At 46.5% G+C, this 16,706-nt stretch overlaps 1 protein-coding gene across 1 annotated transcript in view; it reads left to right on the top strand.

Moving 5' to 3' along the window:
* The window catches only part of LOC123357025 (neural cell adhesion molecule 2-like), a gene marked incomplete at both ends in the record, with an annotated part of 83,937 nt that extends 70,352 nt beyond the window's left edge, over positions 1 to 13,585 (top strand). The window contains one exon of the mRNA XM_045000288.1: positions 13,412 to 13,585. Within this exon, the coding sequence (XP_044856223.1) occupies positions 13,412 to 13,585 (174 nt within the window). The remainder of the gene's footprint in view (positions 1 to 13,411) is intronic.
* Between the last annotated feature and the right edge of the window lie 3,121 nt (positions 13,586 to 16,706).

Raw genomic sequence — 16,706 nt, 5'->3', positions numbered from 1 at the left:
AAAGTGCTCCTGAGCCAAAATGCCATTGTCTTTTTTTCTGGTGCCAAACTTTAAATATGAGACTCGGTGATGACACAAAAAGTTCCTCTTCTAAAGAGGAATGCAATTTTCAGCTGTACCATTTCTTATGGTTAACCCTAGTTATACAGAGCTGTTGAACCAGTCTATACTCCAGACACTTTTATTTACAGCTATAGAAACTGGATTGTTTTAGCTTATTTTTAGGGTTTGATCCTGAAAGGTGCTGAGGAGCCTCAATTTCCATTAAATCACTCTAATTTGGAATTGCCCAGTGCCTCCCAGGAGGTGTTCAACTGACAATACTAGGCCCTTGGTATCTTCCCCTTCTTCATTGCCTGAGTATTTGAATAGCTGAACAAACAACTTTTAGAATGCAAAAATCACATTATTTTTCATCTTTTTTCACTCTGAATACATTATTTCACATCATAGCCTCAGCTTTTAATACAGAAGTCTACTAAAACTGTGTGTTTTTTTTCTAGGACAGGCTTAGGCTTGACAAGCCAGGTGAGCTTGGCAGATTGTCCCAATGGCTTTCAGAGCCTGAGGTGAGCACAGCCATTCCTGGATTTGCCCAGGTTCAGTTGAAGCATAATATTATGTGAAACCTTAGTGTGCAGGAAGAAGACATTGGTTATTAAACACATATTCTACCTTTTTGTTGAGATTTTAGTAGTAGTATTTCAAATGGTTGTGAAACGTGAATAGAAAGTTGCATTGCCAACAGTGATCTTGAAATTTATCATTTGAATCAATATTTTACTTAAAACAAACATGGTTTATGTGAAGTTTGTGATGGGAAGAGACAAACATAAGGATTTTGTAAGAAAGCTCAGTATGAATTTGGTGCTTATCAGCATGATGCGGGACTGAATTAAGGCAATCCAGGAAAAAACCACTTGGGGCTTCCCAGCCACACTCCTACACAAAGCGACAAAGAATCCTGTGGCACCTTATAGACTAACAGACATATTGGAGCATGAGCCTTCGTGGGTGAATACCCACTTTGTCGGATGCATGTGATTAACACGGCTACCCCTCTGATACTTGACTCCTACACAAGACCTAGTTCTCTTGGTGTAGCAGCAGGGTTCACAGTTCAGATGAATGGGTCAGTTCACCCCTCTTGAAGCTGTTGGTTCAATCTGTTTGCAGATTGAGACAGGCATGAGTTACATTAATTTCATGTTTTCAGTCTTTTCTTTGCATCCATGAGGGCTAACTTTTCAAAAAAAAAAAATGGCAGCTGAGAGTCTGATCTTATCACATGACTCAAGGAGCTGCAGCACCACAGATAGGCTTATTGCACCTATGCTTTAATCTGTCCCTGACACGAGGAACATGGCAGTAGTTACAGCAGTGAATAGTGCACATAGGAAATTTACAAGTTAGGCTACCTCATACAGCTCTGCCGGTGAATTGTAGACTTGACTTGCCAAACTCTTGTCATTGTGCAAAACCACACACAACATTGTGTTGGTCATGAAAATGCTACAGGACACTGATATTCAGCAAAACATTTAACAGTATTTAGAAGGGGTAATGTATGTTACTTCAACAATGAGAGACTGATTATATAACCCCTTTGTTAATGTGCAAGAATAGGGATTCTGAAATAAAATTAAGGTTAAAATATACTCTGTATTTGCGTAGAGGATAGTGAAACTTCTCCTGCTACCATATTTCACCAAAAATGCCTTTAAGCATTATGATAATAAGGTGATGAAGGGTCATGAGATGAAAAGTGAATGAGAAGAAAGGGTAGAGTGTCATGGCCTGAGGTAAAGGGAAGACTCCCGTTCCAGAGACAAGTCATGCTCAAAGCAGGGTGAGGTTCATCCAATAGTGACACCTATCACATGATCAAATTTCACAGCTTACAGATCCTTATCAGTTGGGTGGGGGGTGAGGATTGTCTTTTCAAATCTGCTTTTTTTGGGTCAAAGTTGAAGATATTTCTTGCAGGGAAGTTGGTAGGCATTTGAAGCAGTTGTCTATACCACCTTAGGGAGTGTTGGGAAACAGTTTGAGAGAGAGAGCAGGACTGTTTAGTTGGAAAACAGATCTCTTCATTCAACTTGAATTTGTACCATTTGATGTTTTTTATTATTCAGAGTGAATTTATTAAAGTAAATGGAGTTTTACTAGGGAAAGACTAGGGAGGGGAGAATGAAGCTATAGGGGAAAAAAATGGAATGTCACTATCTAAATACCTATACCTGACTCCCCATTCTATTTTTACACGAAGCTTCAGTAAAACTGTTAGAGCCAGATTTGGCCGCATTTATTCATGGTGAGTTGTTCCTTATCCTCTGAGGAATCCTGCTGAAATAAATGCGATTTCTGAGTCAGGCTCTTTCCTGAGATGGATAGTGGAGGTTAATATTGCTGTTTATAGTTACAACACTCACTATTTTTTGAGAGAGAAAGAGAGAGCCTCTCACCAAAGATTGATCCTGCAAAGCATTGAGTACTGTGACCCCAATCCTACAAAGCAGTTAATAAACACATTCTGAATGTTGAACAATGGCTTGATCCTTCTCTCATAGAAGTTCATGACAAAACTCCCACTGATTTAAGTGCTGTAGGATCAGACCCCAAGTGAGTAGTCCCATTGGAAGACTACTCAGATACTTAAAGTTAATACACATATAAATGTGTAGGTAGATCAGGGCCAGAATGCTCAGCATTTTTCAGGATTGAGTTCATATTTGTTAACTAACTGCAAAACTGGACTCAGTTCATTAGTCTGCTAATGCTCTATTTTTTTTTATTTAATTTTTTTTTTTTTTTTGCTTTCCACTGGGAAAAAATGCTATATTTACTCATTCTGAAGGAGATAGGAAATATTTTAATTTGTATTAAATTAAATTGTATTAAATTGTATTTGTATAGGGTGACACACTCTATATTTCCATATTCTGTAACGGAATATAACTTTGCTACTCTTTGAAATGCATGGATGGCATTCTTTGAAGGATGTGCCTTTAATGTGCATTATGAGTAAGTGTACAAGTGCTCACCAGGGCTCGACCCTCTCCAGGGTGGAGGGGAGCCACACTGGCTCACTACACACCGGGGAGTCCAGGGAAATAGTCCGGCCGGGGTCTCCCCCGGCAGTCCTTGCAGCAGTCACCTGCCCTGTTGGGCGCGAGGCTCAGACCCTTCAGCAGGGCTGAGCTGTAACAAGAGCTATGAGCCTGGCCCTAGGTCAGGGCGGGGCAACAAACACAGAGTCAGAAAGCTCAGGCCTTTTGTTCAGGGCTGAGCAACAGTATAGTTAAGGCCCGGCCCTCGGTCAGGGCGGGGCAGCAACCCCCAGGCTACCTCCGTACTCCCCCTCGGGGCCTACCTGGGTCCTGACGTCAGCCTCTGGAGGGTCCACGAGCATGGGCTCATCGCGGCCAGGGCTGGGTGGCAGGTCCGGCAGTTCCTCGGGAAAGTCGGCCCAGGGTTGCTCCGGCGGCTCCTCCGGGTAGTAGCAGGCGCGGGGAAGCTCCGGCGGCTCCTCCAGGTAACAGGCGCGGGGAAGCTCCGGCGGCTCCTCCGGGTAGCAGCAGGCACGGGGAAACTCCGGCGGCTCCTCCGGGTAACGGGCGCAGGGGAGCTCCGGCAGCTCCTCCAGGTAGCGGGCGCGGGGGAGCTCAGGCCAGTCTGGGCAGCTGCACCAGGTCACAGAGGCTTCCCAGTCTCGAGCTCGCTGAGGTACGTCTGTTCTCTTCGGCGGCAGGCGACTGACTGAGCTCTGAGGGCAGGCTTTTATACTTCCGAGTCGCCGCCTGACCCTTTGAGGGGTGGGGTCAGAGCTCCGTAGCTCCGCCCACTCTGGTCTCTGGCTGGGCTCTCCCTCCTCTGGGCAGGAGGGGAGCCACACTGGCTACTACATACCCCCCCACTCAAGTCTGGCTCCCGCTCGCCAGGGTCAGGCTCTTCCATCCCTCCGAGGCGAGACATAAAGTCCGCGTTCGTGTGGTCTTTGCCAGCCCGATGCTGGATGGTAAACGCAGAGGGTTGTAAGGTCAGATACCATCGCATGAGTCGGGCATTGTTGTTTTTCATATTCATCAACCATCGGAGGGGGGCATGGTCCATGACTAACGTGACTGGAGCCCCAAGGAGGTAGAAGCGGAGGGCGTCACAGGCCCACTTTATGGCCAGTGCTTCTTTTTCCACCACAGCGTAGTTCCTCTCCCGGGGAAATAACTTCCGGCTGAGGTATAGCACCGAGTGGTCCCTTCCATCCACCTCTTGGGACAGGACAGCCCCCAACCCTACCTCTGAGGCATCCGTCTGGAGGATGAACCTCCGGTTGAAGTCCGGGCTATATAGGACCGGCTCTTGACAGAGACATGTCTGGAGCGTCCGGAAGGCCTCTTCACATTCCGGGGTCCACCCTACCTGCCGGGGGCTGTTCTTTGTCAATAGTCCTGTTAAGGGCGCTGCGATGGAGGCAAACTGGGGGATGAACCGCCGATAGTACCCGACAAGGCCCAGGAACTGTTGGACGTGGCGTTTTGTAGTCGGCATTGGGCAGGCTGCCAGGGCTTGCACTTTCCCAATGAGGGGTTTCACTCGTCCTCCCCCAATAGTATAGCCGAGATATGTGGTCTCCTGCCATGCAATGCGGCACTTCTTTGGGTTGGCCGTCAGCCCCGCCTTTTGCAGGGACCGCAGGACCGCGGCTATCCGATCCAGGTGTTCTTCCCAGCGGCGGCTATAGATTACCACATCGTCCAAATACGCGGCCGCATAGTCTCGATGGGGCCGTAATAGGTGATCCATCAGCCGCTGGAACATCACCGGGGCCCCATGGAGGCCAAAAGGCATCCGCATAAACTGGTAGAGTCCCGTCGGAGTGGCGAACACCGTCTTTTCCTTCGAGGTGTCATCAAGCAGGATCTGCCAGTATCCTTTACTGAGGTCGAGGGTGGTAATGAACTGGGCCTCCCCTAGGCAGCCCAGCAGCTCGTCCACGTGGGGCATTGGGTAAGCATCAAACCGGGAGATGGCATTCACCCTCCGGAAGTCTATACAAAACCGACAGGTGCCATCGGGCTTGGGTACCAAGACCACTGGGCTGCGCCACTCACTCTGAGACAGCTCAATGACCCCTAAGACCAGCATGGCCTGCACCTCTTCCTCTACCTCTTGGTGCATCCAGTACGGCAGTGGCCTGGTCATTTCCCGGACCACCTTCCCTGGCTCGGTCTGGATCGAATGATAGGCCAGGGTCGTGTATCCAGGTAGAGCTGTAAAGGTTCCCCGGAAAGCCTGCAGGAGACAGTTGGCCTGCTTGCGCTGCTCTTCCGTCAGGGTGTCGCCGAGCAGGGGTGCCGTGAGATCCTCTGCCTGGGGCGCGCGGGGACCCAGTTCAAGCTCGGATGGGTAAGGATTGATTAGTAGGCCCTCCCGGTCTCGCCAGGGCTTTAACAGATTCACATGGTATCGCTGGGTCTTTTTGCGTTTGTCAGGTTGGTGAATCTCATACGTGATGGGCCCAACCTTTCGAGCTACGTCGTAGGGTCCCTGTCAACGGGCCAGTAGCTTTGATTCACTAGAGGGCAGGAGGAGCAGGACCCGATCCCCAGGTTCAAAGTCACGCACCTGAGCCTCCTGGTTGTAAGTCTGCTCCTGTCTGTCCTGTGTAGCCTTTAAGTTTCCACGAGCCAGGGCCCCAGCCTGAGCAAAGTACTCCTGCAGCTGGAGGACATACTGCAGGAGTCCCTGGGTCGGGGAGGGGGACTGCTCCCAGGTCTCCCGCATCAAGTCCAACAGGCCCCGCGGACGGCGCCCATATAATAGCTCAAATGGGGAAAACTTGTTCGATGCCTGGGGTACCTCCCAGATGGCTAGCAGCAGGGGAGGGAGCAACTGGTCCCATCAGTGTAGCTGCTCCGGGAGGAACTTCCGCAGCATCTCCTTGAGGGTCCAATTGAATCATTCCACCAGCCTGTCCATCTGCGGGTGGTACACGGAGATGCGTAACTGTTTAACCCCCAGGAGCTCGCAGACCTGCTGTAACAACTGGGAGGTGAAATTGGTGCCTTGATCTGTTAGGATCTCCTGGGGCAGGCCCACTCGAGCAAAGACCTTCACCAGTTTCCCCGCGATGGTCCGGGCCATAGTACTCCGCAATGGGATGGCCTGGGGGAAACGGGTGGCATAATCAACGATGACCAGGACATACTGGAAACCAGAACACTTTTTGGGAGCCGGCCCACCAGGTCCATGGCCACCCGTTCAAAAGGCGTCTCCATTATTGGTATGGGGACCAGGGTTGCCTTGCGCACTCGCGGTGGAGCGGCTAGCTGGCACTCGGGGCAGGAGTTACAATAATTCTTCACCTCCTGGTGAATACCGGGCCAGAAGAACTGCGTCAGGATCCGAGTGAGGGTCTTTTCATGGCCCAGATGCCCGGCCGCCGGGATGTCATGTGCCAGCTTCATCACGGCCCGCTGGTGACACGCGGTACCAGCAACTGTGTTTGGGGTTCCTGCGTGCGGGCATCACGGTCAATCCAGTAGAGACGGTCCCGGCGCAGTTCGAAGTGGGGCCACTGGGTTGCGCGCTGGGGGTCGATGATGGTCCCATCAACTGCCGCGAGCTGTTCGTAGGCCCGGCTAAGGGTAGAGTCAGTCCTCTGGTCCTGGCAAAAATCAGTATGGGGCAGGGGTTCAACCACGGGCTCCAGCCGGGGATTATCAGTTTCCTCGGTCCCTGGTTCCATTCCCGGGGTCCCATCCCCCTCTTCTGGCAGGGCCTCCTGGGGCTCTCCCTCCAGCACCGCGATCGACTGGAGGACCTCCTCAAAGGTGGGCCAGTCCCGCCCCAGGATCACCAGGTAGGCCAATCGAGGAGCTAAGCCGACCACAATTCGTCGGGTGACGCCAGCGACTGTCAGCGGGACACAAGCACTAGGGTAAGGCCGGACATCCCCATGGATGCATTGCAGGTGAATTGTCCCCAGGTGGGGGTCGGCCTGGGGTCCCAGGGTCTGGTGGATTAACGTCTGGCCGCAGCCAGAGTCAATCAACGCCTGGGTGGCCTGGTCCCCGACAACTACTGGGACCGTGATTTTGGGAGCCTTTGGTAACCGGGCCCGGGTGTCCCCAGCACAGACCTGTCCGAAGCTGCAGTCCATTTCTGGGTAGTCCCGCTGCAAGTGTACAGACTTCCCGCAACGGAAACAGGGTCCGAGTTCAGGGCGGCCGCCCCTGGAGGGGGCTCCCCTCAGATTCCTGGGGGGACTTTGGTGGGCCCTCGAGGGCCCCGGCACAGGGAGCGCGGGGACAGGCTGAGGGGTAGGATCTGGACGTCGGGCCCGAGACCCCGGATGGGTGTCCTGCCCGCGACAAGGTTTTCGCGGCCCGGTCAGGGCGCCCCCCCTTCTGTCCGAGTTAGGGCGTTCGGGTCTGGAGTTGGGAGGCCGAAAGGCGGGCCCCACGGATGCTTCAGCCGCGAGAAAGTCCTCCATTAAAGAGAAGGCCGCGGCCAACGTTGCTGGCCGGTGGCGAAGCACCCAGGCTCGTCCTTGGGCCAGCAGAGTGTGGACAAACTGCTCCAGGACGACTTGTTCGGTGACCTCCTGCCGTCCTCATTTCTGGCTGTAGCCATCGCCGGCACGCCTCCTTTAGGCCTTGGGCCACCAGCCGAGGTTGGGCGCCCGGGGAGTATGTATGGCTCCGGAACCGCAGCCGAAAAGTCTCAGGGCTAACATCCAGGGCATCCAAAATCACGGCCTTTACTCAGCTATAATCCCTGGCTTCCTCTGTGGCCAGCCCCCTGTAAGCCGTCTGGGCAGTCCCGGTCAGGTATGGGGCCAGAAGTGTAGCCCATTGGTCTCGGGCCCACCCAGCGACGAGGGCCACCTGTTCGAAGGTCACCAAGAATGCCTCGGGGTCATCGTTGGGACCCATCTTGGTAAGTCGTAGTGGGGCGGCAGAGCATGGCACCCCAGCGCCATCCCCGGCTTACTGTAGTAAGCCGGTGTGGCTCCCCTCCTGCCCAGAGGAGGGAGAGCCCAGGCAGAGACCAGAGTGGGCGGAGCTACGGAGCTCTGACCGCGCCCCTCAAAGGGTCAGGCGGCGACTCGGAAGTATAAAAGCCTGCCCTCAGAGCTCAGTCAGGCTCCTGCTGCCGAAGAGAACAGACGTACCTCAGCAAGCCCGAGACTGGGAAGCCTCTGCGACCTGGTGCAGCCGCCCAGACTGGCCTGAGCTCCCCCGCGCCCGCTACCTGGAGGAGCTGCCGGAGCTCCCCCGCGCCCGCTCCCTGGAGGAGCTGCCGGAGCTCCCCCGCGCCCGCTACCTGGAGGAGCTGACGGAGCTCCCCCGCGCCCGCTACCTGGAGGAGCTGCCGGAGCTCCCCCGCGCCCGCTACCTGGAGGAGCTGCCGGAGCTCCCCCGCGCCCGCTACCTGGAGGAGCTGCCGGAGCTCCCCCGCGCCCGCTACCTGGAGGAGCTGCCGGAGCTCCCCCGCGCCCACTACCCGGAGGAGCTGCCGAAGCTTCCCCGCGCCCACTACCCGGAGGAGCTGCCGGAGCTTCCCCGCCCCTGCTGCTAGCCGGAGAAGCCGCCGGAGCAACCCTGGGACGACCTTCCCGAGGAACTGCCGGACCTACCACCCAGCCCCAGCCGCGATGAGCCCATGCTCGTGGACCCTCCAGAGGCGGGGCAGCAACCACAGAGTCAGAAAGCTCAGGCTTTTGGTTCAGGGCTGAGCAACAGTAACAGTTAATGCCCGGCCCTAGGTCATGGCGGGGCAGCAACCACAGAGTCAGAAAGCTCAGGCCTTTGGTTCAGGGCTGAGCAACAGTAACAGTTAAGGTAGTGGCCTCTTCAGGCCAAGGAGAGGGGGAGTCTGCCACCCCAGAGTGGGGTGTCAGGGGAGGGACGCAGGCCCTCCCACTCCACTGCCTCCCAACCTGGCGCCCTAGCAGCGACTATTACTCTGCTGGTCAGTCAGTGGGGATCCTGACCGCAACACACTGACATGGGCTCTGGTAAGGCCGCAGCCTGACTGGGGTCGGCTGCCCCCGGGCTACGTCCGAACTCCCGCTCAGGACCTACCTGGGTCCTGACGTCAGCCTCTGGAGGGTCCATGAGCATGGGCTCATCGCGGCCGGGGCTGGGTGGTAGGTCCGGTAACTCCTCGGGAAGGTCAGCCCAGGGTTGCTCCGGCGGCTCCTCCAGGTAGCGGGTGCGGGGGAGCTCAGGCCAGTCTGGGCGGTTGCACCAGGTCGCAGAGGCTTCCCAGTCTCGAGCTCGCTGAGGTACGTCTGTTCTCTTCGGCGGCAGGCGACTGACTGAGCTCTGAGGGCAGGCTTTTATACTTCCGGGTCGCCGCCTGACCCTTTGAGGGGCAGGGTCAGAGCTCCGTAGCTCCACCCACTCTGGTCTCTCCCTGGGCTCTCCCTCCTCTGGGCAGGAGGGGAGCCACGCCGGCTCACTACAGTAAGTGTTTGAGTGTGTTTCACATTTTCTTAAGTAAACATTTTGGCAATTGTTAGCTATCATGCAAAATATTTTGCTAGGTCTTCACAAGAGCTTCACTTGATGCTCAATAACAAAAAGAAACTGAATATTAATCATTTGGCAGAAATTATACTCAGATCTGCAGTAAGAAAGAAAAAAAATCCTTTCTGCACCTATGATGTTTCCTCCCATATGCCATGTTTATCATAATGAATCATATACAAAACTAAAAGGACAGAGGACCCCACTGGATAGTTTTGGGAATTAGCAGCAGGCTCTATTGGATAACAGTCTCTTTAAGAGGAAAAACAGCATGGCTAACAGAGTTTGGAGGAGAGGAATGCAGGAAGTCTCTTGAAGAGTGGAATTATGGGTTTCCTACAGCCAACAGGAGGATAAAGGGAAGAGAAGGTACCTATTTTACAAATGTATATGACCCCTATCATGATAATACCTGAGCGCCTCACAGACTTTTTATTGTATTTCACAGCACTTCTGTGAGGTAGGGAAGGGCTTTTCCCACTGTTTTACAGATGGGGTACTGAGGCAAAGTTTTTCTGCTTGCCACCGCTTCCCACAGCCCCCATTGGCTTGGAGCGGCAAACCACGGCCAGTGGGAGCCGCGATCGGCCGAACCTGTGGACACGGCAGGTAAACAAATTGGCCTGGGCTGCCAGGGGCTTTCCCTGAACAAGCAGCAGACTGGCTTTGAGAACCACTGACCTAAGTAACATGCCCAAGGTCTGACAGGAATTCTGTGGTGGAGCATGGAATTGTACCCATGTGCCAAGCTAGTACCTTCACCACTGGGTCATCTTTTGTCTCCACAGAGGTACAGCAGTCACTTATGGTCTCCTCCATCTCCCCATTTTCAATGAGAGTTAAGAAGATGGATGTGTCTTTAAACAGTTTTTTTTTTAATATTGTGTCAAAATGAACTGAAAATTGTATTAAGTACTGACAGAAGTTCAGTATGATTCTTACTTCATCACAGATGGTTTGATCATTCATAGATAAAACTTCATTTTATGTGAATAGTTTAGTACATGGATAAGTTTTAGTCATCTTCAGACATCTGCACATCTGTGTACGTCTCTGACATACCACTCTGAAACAGGGGAATAATTTCTTCTTATATTGTAAGATAATGAATAGTAGAATGTCAAATATGCAAGTAAGAAGGAAATTGCATAGAGGCCAGTTTCAAATATATAAAAAGAGACTCCCTAATCACATCTGAATTTTTTTGTCTTCTGCATATACAACAAAAAAGGCTTGCCAGTACTTGTCATGCACTACCATGTATATAAAATGCCCATGCACAGTACTCATCTGCTGAACCACGTGAAAAACCTACAGGACCAGGAGAGTTAAAAAAAAAAAAGAATGAAAAAGAAGACTCTTTAGTTAGTTGGGCCATGTTTTATAAAGCCAAGTTTCTGCTTCTGAAAATGTAGACACTGAAATAAATTTCTCATTTTTATTTAATGTCTTAGAATCTCAACAGAAACACCTATATTTTTAATACTTTTTATTGTTTTTTTCTTCTTTGAAAACTGTGCATTAGTTTTTGATTACAGAGAAAATATTTCAACTCCAAGTTAGACTGCAAATTAATCCTTAAAATGCAAATAGGACAGAAACCTTTCGTAAAGATCCTTAACAATACTTTGGAGTCCAATCCAGCAAAAATAAATGTGTATATGTTTGACTGCACTGCCGAATTTTATAAAAACGGCTAAATAGTTTTGTATGAACATCTTTATATTTTCCTTTAATATTTTCTTTATTATGACAATTAATCTTTTTATAGAAATACAGAATCTGAACTCTCCATTTACGTAGAAGGCACAGCTGATTTAAGTTGGATGTAAAGGCTGCTATTCTCCTTTACGTAGTTATATAGTAAATAGGGCTGTCAAGTGATTAAAAAAAATTAATCATGATTAATTGTGCGATTAATCACACTGTTAAAAATAATATAATACTATTTATTTAAATATTTTTGGATGTTTTCTACATTTTCAAATATATTGATTTCAGTTACCATACAGAATATAAAGTGTACAGGGCTCACTTTATATTATTATTTTGGATTACAAATGTTTGCATAGTAAAAACAAAAGAAATAATATTTTTCAATTCACCTAATGCAAATAATGGAATGCAATCTCTTCATCATGAAAGTTTAACTTACAAATGTAGAATTATGTACAGAAACTAACCGCACTCAAAAATAAAATAATGTAAAACTTTAGAGCCTACAAGTCGACTCAGTCCTATTTCTTGTTCAGCCAATCACTTAGACAAACAAGTTTGTTTATTTTTGCAGGAGATAACGCTGCCCGCTTCTTGTTTACAACGTCTCCCGAAAGTGAGAACAGGCATTTGCCTGGCACTGTTGTAGTAGCTGGTGTCGCAAGATATTTACATGCCAGATGAGCTAAAGATTCATATGTTCCTTCATGCTTCAACCACCATTCCAGAGGACATGCGCCCATGCCGATGATGGATTCTGCTTGATAATGATCCAAAGCATTGTGGACCAACGCATATTGATTTTCATCGTCTGAATCAGATGCCACCAGCAGAAGGTTGATTTTCTTTTTTGGTGGTTTGGTTCTGTAGTTTCCACATTGGAGTGTTGCTCTTTTAAGACTTCTGAAAGCATGCGCCACACCTCATCCCTCTCAGATTTTGGAAGACATTTCAGATTCTTAAACCGTGGGTCGAGTGCTTTAGCTATCTTTGGAAATCTCACATTGTTTGGCAAATCTGGAGTGAAAGTCTTCTTAAAACGAACATGTGCTGGGTCATCATCCGAGATTGCTATAATATGGACTCTATGGCAGAATGTGTGTAAAACAGAGCAGGAGGCATACAATTCTTCCACAAGGAGTTCAGACTCAAATTTAATTAACTTTTTTTTTTTAATGAGCGCCATCAGCATGGAAGCACGTCCTCTGGAATGGTGTCCGAAGCATAAAGAGGCATATGAATGTTTAGCATATCTGGCACGTAAATACCTTGCAATGCCAGCTACAAAAGTGCCATGAAAATGCCCATTCTCACTTTCAGGTGACATTGTAAATAAGAAGTGGGCAGCATTATGTCTTGTTTGTCTTAGCAATTGGCTGAACAAGAAGTAGGACTCAGTGGACTCTTAGGCTCTGAAGTTTTACATTGTTTTTGTTTTTGAGTGCAGTTATATAACAAAAAAACTACATTTGTAAGTTGCACTTTCACAATAAAGAGATTTCATTACAGTACTTGTATGAGGTGAATTAAAAAATACTGTTTCTTTTGTTTATAATTTTGACAGTGCAAATATTTGTAATAAAAATAATAATGTAAAGTGAGCACTGTACACTTTGTATTCTGTGTTGTAATTAAAATAAATATATTCAAAAATATAGAAAAACATCCAAAAATATTTAATAAATTTCACTTGGTATTCTATTCTTTAACAATGCAATTAAAAGTGTGATTAATCACAATTTTTTTAATCATGGTTAATTTTTTGAAGTAATCATGTTAGTTAACTGTGATTAATCGACAGCCCTAATAGTGAACAAAAAAAGTCAATGAACTCTTGTTTTCCTCTAAATTAGCTGGATTGTACTATGAAAGAAAGACAGAAGAGAACCATGTCCTTGGTGGAATGGAGTACGTTTATACGCACTTTAACACTGTTTAATTATCCATACAAGAAAGTTTGTTTCTTTTACTTGTGATTTCATATCAATGGCCTATAGCATAGACTTAACTGTTTAAGACAGAACCTGAAGTCATATGCATTAAAATATTTTATAACCTATTTTTTTTCTCAGCAGGCTGTTTGAGATGGATTATCAAGTGCTTTCTGTAGATTATCTGATTACCACAGTTGAATTAAATTGATGTTTGTTATTTTTTAGATGTGCCATCCAGTCCCTACGGAGTAAGAATTATAGAGTTGTCTCAGACTATTGCCAAGGTCTCTTTCAATAAGCCAGATTCACATGGAGGTGTGCCCATTCATCATTACCAAGTGGATGTGAAAGAAGTTGCTTCAGAAACTTGGAAAGTAGTCCGCTCTCATGGAGTTCAAAGTGAGTCTGTTAAAATTTGTGTATATGTGTGTATATATATATATATATAGAGAGAGAGAGAGAGAGAGACTATCAAGGAGTAATAATATAAATTCTTGTTAACTGAGTCTGTATCTCCTATCAATATTACTTCTTGGGCCATATCCTCAGTTACAGTGGATAGTTCTATTGACCGCAGTGGAACTAAACCTATTTACACAAGCTGAGAATCTGGCCTTTTATAGTCTTTTAAAAGTTCATTGATATTATTTCTTGGTTTTACAGAAGTCTGGTAAACAAACTCAAAGTTATTCAAAAAGTAGTGATTTAGATTTGTTTATTATGCCAGTTATGCAGTATGAAGAACACAGTTTGCAAAGTGATCAATCACAAAAAAGGGAAATCACAGAAGAATTAAATTAAGAGTCTTGAATATGCTTCACTGTGCATTTAATTAAGAAATATTAAGAGGGCTACAGTATGCTATTTAAGTCCTGATGATGAATTATTGGTTTTTAGCTACTCTATAACCTTTTATATACTTGTTAATCTTTGTTACGTATTTTTAAAACATATTTATAAAATATTAATAACTAGTGTCTCTTTAGTGCCAAAATAAATGTCTTGAGATATTGAGTGGTTGACATGCTGGATGGGCCAGAACTTGGCCAACCCTGTGGCCAATTTGCACCACTCTGAAGACACAAAATATATAATCCTCATCTAAATAGTGTCACCTGAGGATTCCCCTGGCTTCAGTGAGTCAGGTGAATGCCTAGAGGGGATGGAGGGGTGTTTGCCAGAAGGTGTTGCAGTTCAGCAACCCCTGTCAGGCCCTGCCCTGCCCTTGGGTGTTGTTCTCAGCTGGTATAGGTTAGAGTAGCCCTGAGACTCCTAATTTACACAGGGCTTGAACTAACTTCCATTGTCTACAGGATTAGGGGAACACAAATATGTCCAATCTCTCTGACTCTCACACACATGTTCTGTGTTAAGCATAGTCCAGTCAAATCAAGAGAACAGGATGAGAGGTTCAACCCCAAATCATCTCCTTTTAATCTTTAGTATGGTATTATTATAGTTATTGAATCAGAATGTGGCTTATTTATTTTGTTGCCCAGAAATATATTAGTACGATTTTGGTCAATTAGTAGTCACAAGTAGTAACTGTTATAGTTAAGGGTGCACAAGGCATATATTAAAACATCCTATTTTCCCACATCTTCACTTCATACAATCTTTACTTGTTGGTTCTCACATTTTCCAAATTTACTCTCCCGAAGGTGAATTTTTGAAAGATTGAACACAATCTTTTTGACAATTTTCCAGATATGTTCCCATTGTAATATATATATATATATCCACCTTTTTCAAAATGGAATATCTTAACATTAAAACTTTCTGAATTTGAAACGAAACAGATACTAAGGATTTAAGGATGAGATTTTGACAGCTGGAAACAATTTACAGACCTGGTTTGGAAATTTTCTGATGGAATATTTTTCTGTTGGAACATGCCAGTTTGTCTATAGTAGAGATATTTGCAGAAATATGTCAATATTGATGATAGCTTATTAAAAAGAAAAACTGGAAAAAAGTGTTCTGGTGTCATTGAAATGTTCCATTTTGACCTTTTCAATTTTCCATTTTAAAATTATATTTGTTTCAAAGTTTTATGTTATATAATCTAAAATAAAAAAGGAAAATTGGAACAAAACATTTCAATTATATCTAAATGAAATCTTTTGATCACTCATATATAGATATGTATGTATATTCTAAAAACATTATCAACAGTTTGTGTAAGTTGGATAGTGTCTTGGCCGTAGTGCATCTTACCACAGCAGTAATATTTAGCCTCAAGAACTCAGAATTTTTGCAGATGTAGGGAAAACAGTATGTATTAAGAGAATCCATTTCCTCCAGTAGCATGGCATGCGTGTGGATGGTCTTCCTTCTCTCTCCATCCCAAGAACCCAGACTAGGAGCCTGCACTGAGAATTACAACATACTAAACACTCAATGATGAAAAAAATTAAGTTGCATTGCTATGTAGCAGGTTGTGATCTAGTGAAATGTAATCTGGACCCTGTTACCATAGACAATACAGTTGGCATCTGGGTTTGACATTAGCAAGATGCCTAATTTAAGCTGAGAGATAGGCTAAAGAAGAGAATGCCTTATCATTAACTGTGTATCACAGTATGTTAAGACAACTCCCCAGATGACTCTCTTTGAATTTTATTCTTTGTTTTTAATGTTGGGAGTGTACAGAGACAAACTGATTACATAAAAAAGTAATTGCATTAACTGATCCTATTATCAGTACTTCCTGGAGTTGTCTTTTTGCCATGTTTTCCACTGAGTTTGAAAGATTTTTTTTTTTTGGCATTACACTTTGTAGCTGATTCATGTGTTTTGAGTTAGGGGAACAAGGGTTATTGATTGCTGGGATTGCTTCAAACTGAGAGTACCCTGGTGAGCCACAAGTACTTGCTGTTTGTGATCAGCACCTCTATGAACAAGACTGTGAAACTCCTTGGATCTGCTTAGCCATACCACTTAACTGGTGCAATGTGATACACAGCCCCTCAGAATGAGTGGCAATATGGGACACTAAACCTCATAATGCCCCCCATTGTTTCTTGCTGTCCCCTTTTTTCCTTTGTAGTCCTTTTTTTTAATTCCCTTTTCTCCACAATTTCCCCTCTCTTTCCCTTACTGTCACACTCTGTCTCCTTTCATCTATGCAGCTCCACTTCCCTTGAGTCTCTTACTTTGCACTCCATTCCACTGTGCGACTGCCCCACACTGCCACACTGAGAGGTGGAAAAAAATCAGATTATCCTCAGATGTCTCAGAAGTAGGTAATATTTGTGACTACTTCTGCTAGTAGTAACAGTTTGGAGCCCCACTCTCCAAAACCTGAGGAATCATTTTTCAACTTCAGAGAGGCTCTGTGCTTTGTAAATAGATGAAAGATTGAATGTCTGACCATATGACTGAGAGTTGAGTGTGCAGTTGATTCCAGTAAAAAATTCATCAAGTATCCATAGTTAACACAGGATGATATAGTAAATTGTTGTTTCTGCTAGTATACCGATGACTTTAATAAAGATTTGTAAAATATTTTATGGATACA

This window comes from Mauremys mutica, unplaced genomic scaffold (assembly GCF_020497125.1).
Source record: "Mauremys mutica isolate MM-2020 ecotype Southern unplaced genomic scaffold, ASM2049712v1 000239F_np12_subseq_1343009:1457502_obj, whole genome shotgun sequence".
NCBI lineage: Eukaryota > Metazoa > Chordata > Testudines > Geoemydidae > Mauremys > Mauremys mutica.
The sequence above is the reverse complement of the archived record's forward strand: the minus strand, read 5'-3'. Positions and strand labels throughout refer to the sequence as shown.